This window comes from Neolamprologus multifasciatus, chromosome 14 (assembly GCF_963576455.1).
Source record: "Neolamprologus multifasciatus chromosome 14, fNeoMul1.2, whole genome shotgun sequence".
Classification (NCBI taxonomy): Eukaryota; Metazoa; Chordata; class Actinopteri; order Cichliformes; family Cichlidae; genus Neolamprologus; species Neolamprologus multifasciatus.
This window is the reverse complement of record NC_140452.1, coordinates 32,192,954-32,206,997: the sequence shown is the minus strand read 5'-3', so window position 1 is coordinate 32,206,997 and position 14,044 is coordinate 32,192,954. Positions and strand designations below refer to the sequence as shown.

Genomic DNA, 14,044 nt, shown 5'->3' with positions numbered 1-14,044 from the left:
TATAAACATTTATCTGGATATGTCTTTAACTTTGGTAATGGTTAATAAGTAGTTTGTGGTTCATCAAATAAGCCTTTTTATGGATGGTTATAAAAGTGTCACTGGTCTTTGCAACACCTGTTCAACATTTTGGAGAACTATTTCCCAAGTGCTCTTAAACAGATGAAGGAATTTTTATCACAGTTTTTCCAAACTTCCTATTTGTTTTGGATACTTAATTTTATTTTGCACACATAATCAAAGTTATTTCATAAAAACCAAAAACTACCAGGCTCAGAATTATTGTGCACTTACAATAATAATAATAGCGATGACCCAGACTCAGTTTTGCTGCGGACTACATGAGGTTTTCTTTCGGAATCTTCACACATCCTTTTTTCTTTATGATTCCTTCCATCTTGATGAGATTCCCTATTACAGACCAACTGGAGCATCCCCACAGCATAATACTCCCACCGTTGTGTTTCACTATGGGGGGAGTAAACGCCCATCTCTATGGGATAAGAGCTCTAGTTTCATGTCATCTGACCAAAGGACCAATCTCCAGTATCCATCCATCCATCCATCCATTCACTTCCGGAGTACCCAGAGGGAATCCATGCAAACACGGGGAGAACATGCAGACTCCACACAGAAAGACCCGAGCCTGATGGTGGAATTGAACTCAGGACATTCTTGCTGTACAGCAACAGTGCTAACCACCGTGCTGCCCAATGCAGAATATTTTTCTGTGTTGTCTTTAGCATACTTCAGTCTGACTTCAAGGTGTCTCTAAACAGAAATCGAGTTTTTCTTGATCTGCAAACCCACAGTTTATTCATTATGTTCAGGATTCTAGAGATTTTCTTGTTTAAGACTACAGTTCCAGTCTTGGATAAGCCATTCACGAGTCTCTTTGGCTTCCTACCTCTGCCAGGCTCGTTCTGTACTGTGTGGCTGTCGATACTTCTCACTCCAGTTCTTGACACTTGGAAACTCTGTGATACATTTGAATATCCATCTCCTGCTTTGTGAGCGTCATCGGTTCTTTTTCTCAAGTCTAAACTGATTTCCTTTGTTTTCGACATGATACTTTCTCACTGACAGCTCAAACTGTCACTGAAGTTTGTAAATGGGAAAATAACACTCATTTTAACTTTACAAAATGTCATCATGGCAGTGGTTTATGCTCTGGCTCAATAAAATGGTCAGTTTTTAGGGGTGGCTAATAATATAGACCTCGGGTATTTTCTAAAAATAGAAATAATTGATCATTTCTAAAGAAAAGTATGATGTTTTGTTGGTTTTTTTAAAGAAAGCCTTTGGAAACATAGACAAAAACAAATTTTGTCCTCACCTGTACGTTTGTAAATCACAAGACTGTGAACCTGAAGGCTGTGGTTTATATTCCAGTACTCACCTTTTGGTTTTGGTTTCACTGTCTGTTTGCTTTCACTTGCTGTTAGTTAGGTTAGGTTGCGTTCAGGGACCAAAGCTACTTGGTTATTTTAGGGGGGGAAAACCCACTGGGTTAAGTTATACTGATCTTTTGACTTAATGTCAGTATCTGTAGCTGAGCATATGAGGAGAAGTAATGAAAACATGATCACAAACCACAGTGATCATTAAAAATTCATACTATAATGGATATGTAGTGTTATGGGTGCGGATGTAATCAGAATGCAATTATCATCTCTTTTCAGCTGTAATTACACATAAAATAATTCACACTTCATAAAATCTTGACTTGTTTTACACAAGCTAATGACATAAATCAACTTAAGTTTTGGCCTCACTAATAAATTGTGAATGCTTTGATCATAATTGTTGTTTAATAGCAGCAATTATTTGAGTCTGTAAAGCGTTGCCATGTTTTTCCACTCCCTTCCAGTTGATAGCGGAGTGTGAGCAGGTGAAGACGGAGAGAGAGATGGAGCTCATCAACGAGCAGGTGCTCATGGCCATGTGTGAGATGGGCCTGGACCGAGAGCGCACACTTCAGGTGGCGGAAAGTTTCATCTCTACCTTTTTGTTTATTTGTCAAAATATATAGCACAGCTTATGAATGTCTTGCCTTTTCTTCTTCAGTCTCTACAAACAGATGCATATGATCACTACAGTGCCATCTACAGTCTGCTGGCTGACCGCCTCAAGAAACACAAGACCCTGCGTGTTGCTCAACCCACACTGCGCCCCATTAGTTATCCTCTAAATGCTGTACAGGTGATTCATTACCTCTTGGTGTTGTCATGATATGTGGGGTCTGCTGATATCAGTGACATTATTGCGATACAATTAAAAGGATCAGTGTAGTTTTCTGTAGATTCTGTGTATACAAAATTGTCTTTATATCAACAGGTTTTAGGAATAAATTTTAAGCAAGGCACTTGAGCTGTAGATGTAGTAAAGGCGCCTCCTCCATCAGTATATCTTACTGTAGTCCTGGTGTCTGTCCGCTGAATGGTTTTAACCCATATCTGCCAATCACTCTGGGCTAAGAAGATTGTTATCAAATTAGCGCAACCCTTATGACCTCTGTATGTGTGTTTGTGTGTCCCAGCAGACAGACCCACAAGGTAATCCTGTTAGCATAACCGTTCCCCACGTCCAACTCATCAATCCAGAGAACCAGATTGTTGAGGTGAGTTAGCAGTGGAATCAAGTGGTTGCATCAGCCTGGGAGTAGGTGCGCAGCAGCTAGGGCTATTAAGCTTGAAAAGAAAGCTAGAACTAGCTAATTTCTTCATAAACTGCAACAGTGTATGTAGAACACTTATGAGAAATAAGGGGGGCCTCTTTAGACTCTTCAACTGTGTTTTGATTTCAGTTAGTCAGTGCTATGTAGTAAAAATGTGTTCTATTTTAATAGAAAACACTTATGCATGTTTATATAAACATGGAATGCATTTAAAATGTGAACTTTGTCTTTATTAAGTAACAAATGCACACAAGCATGCAGCACACACTACCAAAGATCACTTCTGATTGCTAAACACTGGCTGTGTGTTTATCTATCGTTCAGCCTGACGGCAGCATGGCTCTGGACAGCGATGAAGGGGAGGAGCCATCTCCTGAGGCCATGGCGCGCTACCTTTCAATGAGGCGGCACACTGTGGGGGTACCAGACCAAAGGTTAGGCATGAACTGACACTGTTTTCACTCACATTATTAGGTATTTGTCTAAAACAGTGCAGCACAATTGCATTCAGATTTGTTGACTGCCAGCTATTTATAGATGAGGTAATATATTTTAGGGTGTGCACATGTGGGTTATTTCAAGCAAATTTAAGTAAGAATGAAGAGCATTAAAGCATAAGTAATTATATTAGCTGCTTTCTCACTAATCTTAAACAATCATCGACTCGTTTTATGTCATTTTCTCCGTTTCCCTAACAGGACAGAGATGCAGGAAGATCTCCAGAAGCTGCCACCTGGTTTCCCTCGTGGTGCGCTGCCCCAGCCCCCTTTCATCCCTCTTGCCCCCACTATGGGTCAAATGCACACTCTTATGCCCACACAGAGCCTGCAGCCCACACAGCAGCTGGAATACAAGGTACAGTCAGCTGGGTTAGACCAGATTTCACTTGGTAGCCATCAGCTTACTTTATTTATTTTCCCGCTTAATCTGACTTCCTGTGCCTGCTGATCCTCCAGGAGCAATCATTGTTGCAGCCGCCTACCCTCCAACTGCTCAACGGCATGGGGCCTCTGGGTCGAAGAGCTTCCGACGGCGGGGCCAACATTCAGCTACACGCTCAGCTCTTGAAAAGGCCCCGAGGGCCCTCGCCACTTGTCACCAGCCCGGTGAGGATCTGGATTTCTGAATGTAGTCCACCTTGTATGTCGTCCTCCTATGTGCTGAACAGGTGTTGACCAGTAAACTCTTTGCTTCTCTTAGCATCCTATCCCTGCAGTAGCTCCGGTGGATGAGGAGGGTTCAGACGGAGAACCAGATCAAGAGGCAGTACAGAGGTAACCCACGGTGACGGTTTTTGGTGAAGGGGAATACCGTACAGAGGTGCTGTCTAAATGAGAATCTGTGGAAGTCTCATAACTTGTGACGACAAGTACTAAGATCTGGGTCGGCCAAGATATTGAAGTCTAAAGTTTATAGAGGAGGTTTTATAACCAGGTAACTGAATAAAACAAAGTGTAAAAAACCCACATGAATATAGTCATGTTTGACAATTTTATGTTTGACTTAGTTTTTAAAAATAATGTGGAAAAACGTTGACATTAGTCTGGGGTAATGACGGACGCTGGGTTCTTTTATGGAGCTGTTGAGTCTAGGTGAGCTCTTCCCAGCCGATCCTCTTCAGACAGCACCTTCTGTAGACCTCGCTGGTGTCCTGGGTTGCTGGGAGTGAGTGCCTCTGGCTGCTCTGCTTTTTTTCCCCCCCAACGGGAGGTGGCCACTCTGCTGCGGTGCTTATCCCATCTTTTCTCTCTCCATTGCGCAAGTGCCTTCTGCCACAGTCCTAAACTGAATCTGCCACCAGACACAGTGCCTCCTATCGCTCATACTCTTTGGCCAAGAGCTTTTCTTTCTCTCTCTCATTTCAGTAAGTGCCAAATTATCCTCTGGACCTTTTCACTCTTTCTCACACAGCTTTGCTAACTCTGAAGCTTGCAAAACCAATGAATACTAAATGGCAACCAGTCCAATCCTAAAATTGGAAAGCTGGGGCGTTGCGGGACACCCATAAGCTATAACATCCATCGACCGGTGTAATTTTGTTTACTGTTTTTTGATTGGCTAAGATGATATTAATCATGGCACCTATTGGCAGAAGTGGGAAGGGGTGGGCCTTCCCTCCCCATCTCCATTAGCCAATGAGGACAGAGAGCTGACCAGTGCTGCTTCCTGTCTCCCACCCTCACCCCCGTCCTCCCCCCCTCCCTGCGGCCCAGGTACCTGGCGAACCGCTCCAAGCGGCACACGACGCACACGCTCATGAGCACATCGCATGGCGAGCCCTCGGCAGAGTCACAGCGGCCCCAAGGCCCCCGTCAGCGGGTGGGCTGGGTCCCCGACACACACACCCGGTGAGGGGACACACCCACTCCGAGCTCTCTATGCACAGACACACACAAACACTAAGACCGATTAAATGAATGGAAAGTTAAGCCCAATTCTTTCTTACACACTGTCACACACACATTCTCATCACTTGCAAACACATCACAAACAACACAAAGGATGTGATCCATACCCACCAATGGAGAGTGATGGTAGAGATGGAGTTTCTGACACAGGGCCCAATGCTGCATCTTCACATCACCAGTAAACCAGGATTTAGTAGAACTCTTTCATTTTCACAAACCTGGGGGAAGACAGATTTTACCAGATGTTTTTTTTTGTTTTTTGGAGGTTTTTGGAGGTTTTTTTGGAGGTATGAACAACATCTAAATCACTACATTTGTACATTTTCTCTGCAATAGCAGCCATATTTTACTGTTGTCATGCTGGCAGTTTTAACTGTTGTCCCTCATAGGTGTCATTATCCTCCCCCTCAGCTCAGCAAAACTGAGTGTACTTTTCTATCAAGGCAGCCTAACCTTGGGTTTAAAATGGGGCTATAGATGGGTAAAAGTTTAATTTTAAAGAAAGCATGTTCTGTTCAGCTGTATTTTTGTCTTTCTTTTTTATGAATATGAATTTCTTGATGACAGACACAGCTGCTTTATCCAATCCCATCAAATGATGTGTATTGTCTAAGCTCTGTACAGAAAAATAACTATATCAGTGTTCAGCTGAAGAGGGGACTTACTGTCATGCACCGATCAGCCACAACATTAAACCCCCACCTCCCAATAGGGTAGGGCTTCCTTCTGCAGGGAAAACAACAGGTCAGCATCTTGGATTATTCTTTGTGCTCCTTGAGCTTCCTTGAGTGTGTTGTCCTTCTTAGGGAGTACCATTGTAACACTGGGTATGTGTGTGGTCTGTTTAGGTGCTTTGGGTGTATGAGATTAAAACCCACTGCAAAAATAAAAACAAATCATCCTAGTAAGATGTTTAATTCCCTTCACCTGTCAGAGGTTTTAATGCTTTGGCTGATTGGTGTGTATGTATATCATCAGTGTTGACCTTAGATAACCTGGCATGAAGATCATCTAATGTAACCAGCCTTACATGGCATGATTTACAGGAGAGGTGAAATTTCGAGGTTTCCTTTGACACATACGTTCGGGCTCCTTACGCTTTTTACACACTGGACTACGCCTCCATGACAACACCTGAATATGACCATGTTGTGCAGGTTTAAAGTGCTCACATGTCTGTTTCTGTGTCTTATCTCTGTCTGTATGGCTGAATGCGTGTCCAATGGTGTACCTATGGTATGTGTCGTGTTACGTCTCGTGTATATGTGTGTGCGTGCACGTGTGTATTTGTGTACACACTTGTCTGTGTCTGCTCCCCATGGCCCCCTTTTCAGATCCAGCTATAAGGACTGTAACACCCTTCATCTGCCCATGGAGCGCTTCTCTCCTGTCAGACGGTTCTCTGACGGGGCTGCCACCATTCAGGCCTTCAAGGCTCACCTAGAGAACAGCAGCCTCATTAAGCAACTCAAGCAGGTACATCACCTTACTTATACATTTTTAGAGCCATTAACTTGTTTACATCCTTATATTTGTGCAGGAGTTAAAAATATATGCCTTACTTTGACTTTTTAACCAGTTAGAAAAGAATCACATTCAAAGATTGAGGATTTTCAGTGAAACTGTATCACTGTTCTTGCTTGGCTAAACAAATCACTGTTTTCCCCTTAGGGTTGATATTATATATATCTATATATCTATTTCTATATATTGTATGCAAAACATGGTTCCCAGATCAACAGTGCAGAACAGGAAATAGTTTGCAGTCGCTCTGGTGCAAGTTTGAATCGCTGGCGAGTACAAACAGATCCCTGACACTGTAAATATGTGCTTTGTTAGCAGTGGAGGACTCTGATGCGATGCATTCAGTCAGACAGTCTTGGCACAGTCAGCCATGGGATCTGAACACTGTTGTGACTCCTTGTTGGGAGGACTGTTACTGCACTTATGCTAACTTAATTTCAGTAATCATCAAACCTGAAGTCTGACATTTGCTTCACATCACCTGTCTGTTCTTGCTTCATGTTTTTGGTGGCCCCTCCCCACACACACACACAGAGTAGCACAACAATAGACTATCACAATCAAGCAAGACTCATTTAAAACACACACATATTTTTTTTTAACTTGAATTTCTTGTAACATCTGCCTTTTTGCTTTTATGTGCATCACATGGCCAAATCTGTTTGACATGTTTGCACAGGCTGCAGTGATAATGTGCAACAGCTTCATTTTATTGTTTGGTCTTCACACCACTAAGTGTGCAGGGGATTCCTGTTAGCCAACTAAAGGCTTTTCTTAAAAGAAAAACAATGTTGGATCCACTGCATCAGCTTTTCTTAAAATGAGACCAAACTGAATCTCTGACTTGACAAAACCACAACTTTTCTTGAGATGTCGCATCATTTTCAGCAATCCCACGATGAGATTACCTCACCCACTAGGAGGCGTAGGTGGGGAAAGAGATAATGATCAGAATCGGTGGGCGCTTCATGTTGAGCATTCAGGATTAATATTGCTTAGAATAGAGGCACATACATGACCTATGCCTGGGAAAGCACCCGTAAAACTAGATTACAGTAAATTACGTCTCTCTTCGTTGGTCATACAAGCTGAAACTGAAAAAGCTGGTGTTATCAGGAGGTTGTACTTAAGAAGCACTTGGAAAATGTGGTGTTTTTGCAACACAATTAATCTTATTAGCTAAATGTGATTGGTATCATTAAACACAGGGTGATCTTAATTATATGAGCACACCTGTGGCAAACAAATCCGAGGTGAAACGGTGTTGAATGGTTTGGATTTTTGTTCTAATTACTGGCAAGATGGTAATGAAAGCAGCTGTGGTAATTGTTCAAACCTGAGAGCGTGTAGAGTGTGGATACTTGTAATTTTGTGCCTTGTTAGCATGTGTATTAAACACCCTGGGTGCGCGTCTGTGTTTTCAATAGGAGTGTGAGCAGCTCCAGAAAATGTATGCTGTCCAGCAGGATGAGAAACTCCTGGAGCACACCCAGCAGCAGCATATCCTGTACCAGCAAGAGCAACAAATCCTCCACCAGCAAATCCAGGTATGTGAAGCTAATGATACGAAGCACTGTGTCTTCACATCAACTTGGGCCACGTTATGAAACTCTTAAGTGGACCTGTTGTGCTCATGTTTAATATGAGCATCCACCACTGTATTATTATTGTATTCTACTAATTTACTCAGAAAAGGGAGAATTATGTTTTCATTATTGCTGCAATGAGACCTGGGCGTACTGCACTCAATTACTGCTGCTCCTGGAAACAAAAGTTGCTTATCTTGTTGAAGGAGAAACACATGTGAGATGAACCTTTATTGATTTGGACCACCTTGGCTGCAGTGCATCGTCGCTTCATTTTACTTAATGTGTTTTTTTGGAGGCATGAGAAGTGTACATGCGTGTTATGCTTTGTCATGTTATGTAGTCTGCCCTGTGAGCCCATAATCTGGTTATTTGTCTTTACTTGCAGGGTCTGTCTTTAGGCCATGGAGAAAGCCAGCCCAGTCACCTAACCCACCAGCTTCAGAGGTACACACACACACACACACACACACACACACACACACACACACACACACACACACACACACACACACATTACTCATCAGCTATTGAACGGTGAACAATGAACCTGATACCGTGGTGCAGCGCTATCGACTGAAGTGTTACATCACTGTCGTATCTCTCTCTTCTCCTCTCCTACTCTGTCCTGTCCTCCCTCAGGTTGCGTATCCAGCCCTCTAGCCCTCCGCCAACACAGCCCAGCAACCACCTCTTCAGACAGCCCAATCAGAGTTCTCCGCCTGGCTCTGCAGGACTAATGCAAGGGCACGGTTAGTAATACCACCGCTGGAGTGCTTAAATGCTTTAATAGGTGATGTGACTGTACAGAAATGCAGTGATTAAACTGTAAATATAAAACTAACTGGCTTATTCACAGCTCGCTATATATTTATTAGAACGTCTATTTTAGCATAGAAAGAAAAACCTAATGATCAGCATATTGCATTTCTGATTCAACACATGGTAGTTTGCATCCCAATGTGCGTAGACTTCAACAAGTAATTATTCTGACTCACTAAAAGATCCAGATCTTCCACATGCATTGGCATCATTTGTTTTATCCAGATAAAACAAACAATCTGATTCGGAATCTTTAAGTCACTTTGCACTCAAAGCTGCGTGGCTAGACACAGTGAAATATTGTTCATGTAGTCTCTGTGCATGGTAATGAGTGTGATGTTGATCTTAACATATTATAGTGCAGGGGTGGGCAACTCCAGCCCTCGAGGGCCGGTGTCCTTCAGGTTTTAGATGTGCCCTTGATCCAACACAGCTGATTCAAATGACCTCCTCAAGAGGAGGAGAAGTTCTCCAGAGTGTTGGTAACGAACTAATCATGTGACTCAGGTGTGTTGACCCAGGGTGATATATAAAACCTGCAGGACACCAGCCCTCGAAGCCTGGAATTGCCCACCCCTGTTATAGTGCGTTAATTTAAACTTGTAATTGCAATCAAAGTATGAATATCTGCACAATACAAACTGATTTCCAAATCTCAGTTCCATGCATTTAACTCGTGACGCGACCTGGATGAACAGTGTACAATTTGAATATGATGTCCGATTGTAAACACTCGTTCGTCAGTATTAATGTAACAGTAAGAGAAAGTTTCCTAATTGCATTAAATCTATGCCTGCCTTCAGTGGACATAAGAAGACTTTAGATGCTACAGAGGTCAAATGTTGAGCCCTTTATAGTCACAATTCATACTTTATAAGTTAATTAAATTATGGTTTGGGATTTGCTAGCAGTGCAGCTAAAGAGCGGATATTTAATTTAAAAACAAAGCTCTTTATTCGTTTCTGGCTTTGGCTTTTGTTCTCTGTACAAAAGCACTGCCATGTTTGTTTGTGTGTTCTGAATAATGCAGTAGAAAGCATATAGCTTATGCTGACTCAATGAAAATGTTTCCTCAGGGACAGCAGGTGAGTAAACACCTCAGTCGTCAAGAACAAAATAACATGTGATTAGCGTGATAGGTTAACAGCTGTTTTTATTTTCTCGTTGTGTCATTTGCAGTTTCCAGCTGAAAAGTCTTAAGAGAATTCATTTATTCTATTTAGTTGTATTTTTTATTTTTGGAAATTTCTGCTCAGCTTAAATTTATTAAATTTTTGATGATTTTGCTCTCATCATTTTTTCCCCTTCTCTCTCTCTCGTTCTCTTTCAGGTCAATCATCAGTGCAGTACCAACATGGCGCTCCAGCCATGTACCAGGGCCAGAGTGGCAGCCCGCCTCCCACGGGCCTTCCTCGAGTGTCTCTGCCAACCAATCCACAAGCAGCATCTGCCCGCCCCACTGTCCCATTGGCACAGGGTGTACCTCAACAACAGCAGGTGACTGCAAAGAGCCAATCAAATGTGGGGTTTTTTGTCTTCTGAGGAATTCCCTCTAATTCAGAGGTGTCAAACATGAGGCCCAGGGGCCATAACTGGCCCGACAAAGACTTCAGTCCGGCCCACTGGATGGCATTGTAAAATGTAAAGGAGTGCACCGCCAGTGCCATTCATACTATACCAAAGTAGCTGGGTAACAGTTAAACTGTTAAATGACAGAAACACTGTTTTATAACTGCAGGAATGTCTGAGCAGTGAGATACCAGAACATTTTCAGTAATCTGACACGTTTATTATACAGAAAAACTGAGATGTGCTGTTAAAATTGCAATTCTGCTTCAACTGGTTTGACCCACTTAAGGTCAAAGTGGGTTGAACATGGCCCACGATGTAAAATGAGTTTGAAATCCCTCCTATAACAGAATCAAACATAATATCCAACTTTTTAAAAAAAATTTGCTGTCACAAGCTAGAATGTATTTAATTAGTCGTGAAGCGATGCTGCAGTCACTAACGAATACCATCCTTTGTTGTGCAGGTGACCATTCAGGTGCAGGAGGTGGAGCTGGGAGGTGGGGCACAGAGGCAGAGCAACTTTCTGTCCACGCCAGGCGGACACCGAGTCCTCGGGAAGCAGCTCAGCGCAGACAACGCCGAGTCGCACAGGTGACGCTCGCATCATGTCACCTCAACCCCCCCCCCTCTCCCCTGATGGTCGCCAGCAATGGACTACTTCTGTGTCCTCCTCTTTGCCTTTTAGTTAGATTGCATGAACTCACCACTCTCCCTCTCTCACATTCATTGCATTGTTTTTTTATTTTGTTTTTTCTCACTGTATGCTTCTCTTTTTTTTTTTTTTTGTGTTTTCATTGCTTCCATATTAAATGATTTTTCTACAACTGTATTTTAAAAACTCGTTGCTCTGGACTTTGTTCGTAAAAGAGCAGACGTGAGAATTATAACTTTGTTTGAAATGTGTTTAAAATGACTGTAAATCCCTCATCGTCTGTGCTGAGTGGACAGCAACAACAAACTCTCCAGCTCAGTGTATCTGGGTGAGTTTCTGCATGTAAACAGCATCAACTCGAGTAGGAGGTCAGTCAAACCTGTGACCACCACCCTTGACTTCATTATCCCATAACTGCCCCTTGTAGCCAGGACTACCTTCACTGAGTGAGCATGTTACAATCTTGAAGTTGCAATCTTTATTAAAAAGCGTCCTTTGGAAATATGTTACACCTCTCAGTGAATACTTGAACCTGGAGCAGTGTGTGATGTGTGTTCTAGGCTGTCTCTGTGGATCTTTAGCAGATTGGTGGACGTTAGGTGATGTGTTTGCTGTGTATACAGAGGATTGGGAGTACATTGTTGTTAGACAGCAGGTAGGTAATTACTGTGTGTGTTCCCTCCTGTTTAGCCGCAGCCTTGGCCGCTTCACATCGGGCTACGACCAGGCCCAGTTCAATCCCCACCTCTACTCTGGTGACGCTGCCTCCCGAGGCGCCTCAGGCGTGGTGGGGTCCTACAGCCCCTACCTGCAGGGAGCCTCCCTTAAAGTTCCCGGCCTGGAGGGTTACCAGACCGGGGCGGTGGGGACCAACAACTACGGAGCCCCTTCCACACTACAGCAGGCTCTCCTCTCCCCAACTCCTTTGGACTACCGCCCCCCTCAACAGCACGTCACTCCCACCCTGCAGGGCCTCCTGTCTCCCCGCCACTCTTTAACAGGACACGCCGATCCCAGACTGCCCCCACAGGACCTGGCTGCCCTGCTGAAAAGGCAGAGCCCCCGGCCATGTCCAGCACCCCCGACACCACCCAGCGGTGCGCCACAAGAGTATGGAGATATGCTTCTTCTCCACCAGCTAGGCCCAGGAGAAAGCTTGGAACCACAGGCACCTCAGGGTGCCTCTGGAGGGCAACACTACCACCACCTCCTTCAGATCAGACCCCCGGAGGTCCAGCAACAGCAGCAGGCACCGTGCCCCAGCTTACCTCACTCAGAGAGCATGGAGGAGGACGAGGCACCGGCTAGCTACCATCACCCACACGAAGGCCTTCTTGCCAAGACAGGAGAAGGACATGAGCTCCTGGGGCCTCCCCGAGGAGGCACCCCACCCTACACCTCCCCTACACACAGGCATGGTGGCTACATAAGAACTGGCACAGGTAACAGAGGTGAGACCTTACCCCAATTTCAATGCTTTCTCCAAAGATCTGGAATCCAGTGTCTGTCTTAACTGGAATATTTTTTTCCCGTCTTTAAATTTATGTTCTTTGCCTGTATGTTAAAGCCACGAAGTAAACCTGTACAAAATATTTCCTTTTCAGAGTCTGAGCATGTGGAGTGCAGGCCTCAAGGACAGGCCATGGAAGTGCCTGATCATAATGGTGTGGGCTACTCGCGAGGCCCCCAGGGGGAGGTTTACAGATCCAGAGGACAGCTGCAGCGCCACCACACCATCCAGACTTGTGATGATGCTTATGTGAGTCAAACACTGCTGCTATGCTTAGTGTGGGTTCTAGTAGGTTTTTGTTTTGTTTTTTACATTTACATCAACTTCCAACTAGGTAAAATAAAAACAATTCAGTGTTAAATTCCATCCTGTTGCTTTGGTGGGTCATGGAAAAGGGCTGGCAGAAACAATCACATTTGTATGTCATTTTAATATTGGCTCGCTGTCCTTTTGGAGGATATGGGATCTTAGCTCACCTTCTCTGCCAGTGCAGTGCTGGAGAACACCCACTTAGCAGAACGAAGAAAGCGTATGTTTGTTTGTATGACTAAATGAACCAAGAGGGCATCAACACACTGCAAGGATGCTCACAACATCCAAATTCTGACTCACTGTTTCTGCTAGAAGCCGTTTATTAAACACGATTCATTTTTCCTGCCTCTAAACTGTCGTTCGCTTCCTGTTCCAGGATCAGGCAGACCCCATGTCTGGGATGAGCTTGCTGGCTGGGAAGGCGCTAAGCTCCGCTCGCATGTCGGACATTCTCAGCCAGACTTCGCTGACAGGAAGCCAGCAGCTACACCAGCGGGAAGAATCGGGTCAGTATGAGACCTGTAGTTACCCCAAAAACAGTATTCTGTGTTTCCTCATCAGTTAAAGATGTGTGTTTCCCATGCAGTGTGCGACGTTGAAGGGGAGCTCCATGCGGCAGCCTGCTATCCCTCCTCCTGCACCAGTGACATGCTCCTTAGCTACAAGCCCCCTGACCTGCAGTACAGCATGGAGCAGGCTGGGGTCTAGCACAGGTACACACAGGGAATGTGAAGTCAACCTTAAAGTGTGTGTGAAGCCTCAAACATCACTTCTTTAATCTTAAATACTTGATAACAACTGATGTAGATTTTGGTACAGTGGGGCAAAAAAGTATTTAGTCAGCCACCGATTGTGCAAGTTCCCCCACTTAAAATGATGACAGAGGTCAGTAATTTGCACCAGAGGTACACTTCAACTGTGAGAGACAGAATGTGAAAAAAAAATCCATGAATTCACATGGTAGGATTTGTAAAGAATTTA

The 14,044-nt window shown here is 44.0% G+C and overlaps 1 protein-coding gene across 3 annotated transcripts in view; it reads left to right on the top strand.

The window, feature by feature from the left end:
* Nucleotides 1-14,044, top strand: part of sik3 (SIK family kinase 3) — a 39,839-nt gene that overhangs the window by 20,884 nt on the left and 4,911 nt on the right. The window contains exons 8-25 of one of the 3 annotated variants that reach the window (XM_085184512.1): nt 1,871-1,981; nt 2,068-2,202; nt 2,543-2,620; nt 3,002-3,111; nt 3,376-3,532; nt 3,634-3,783; nt 3,878-3,951; nt 4,891-5,025; nt 6,420-6,561; nt 8,037-8,156; nt 8,584-8,642; nt 8,838-8,947; nt 10,348-10,514; nt 11,053-11,180; nt 11,932-12,692; nt 12,846-13,000; nt 13,440-13,569; nt 13,650-13,776. In XM_085184512.1, the coding sequence (XP_085040638.1) occupies nt 1,871-1,981; nt 2,068-2,202; nt 2,543-2,620; nt 3,002-3,111; nt 3,376-3,532; nt 3,634-3,783; nt 3,878-3,951; nt 4,891-5,025; nt 6,420-6,561; nt 8,037-8,156; nt 8,584-8,642; nt 8,838-8,947; nt 10,348-10,514; nt 11,053-11,180; nt 11,932-12,692; nt 12,846-13,000; nt 13,440-13,569; nt 13,650-13,771 (2,844 nt within the window). In that variant the 3' untranslated portion in view covers nt 13,772-13,776. Of the gene's footprint in view, nt 1-1,870; nt 1,982-2,067; nt 2,203-2,539; nt 2,621-3,001; nt 3,112-3,375; nt 3,533-3,633; nt 3,784-3,877; nt 3,952-4,890; nt 5,026-6,419; nt 6,562-8,036; nt 8,157-8,583; nt 8,643-8,837; nt 8,948-10,347; nt 10,515-11,052; nt 11,181-11,931; nt 12,693-12,845; nt 13,001-13,439; nt 13,570-13,649; nt 13,777-14,044 lie in introns of all 3 variants that reach the window. The other 2 variants (XM_085184511.1, XM_085184513.1) reach the window with 2 other exon arrangements.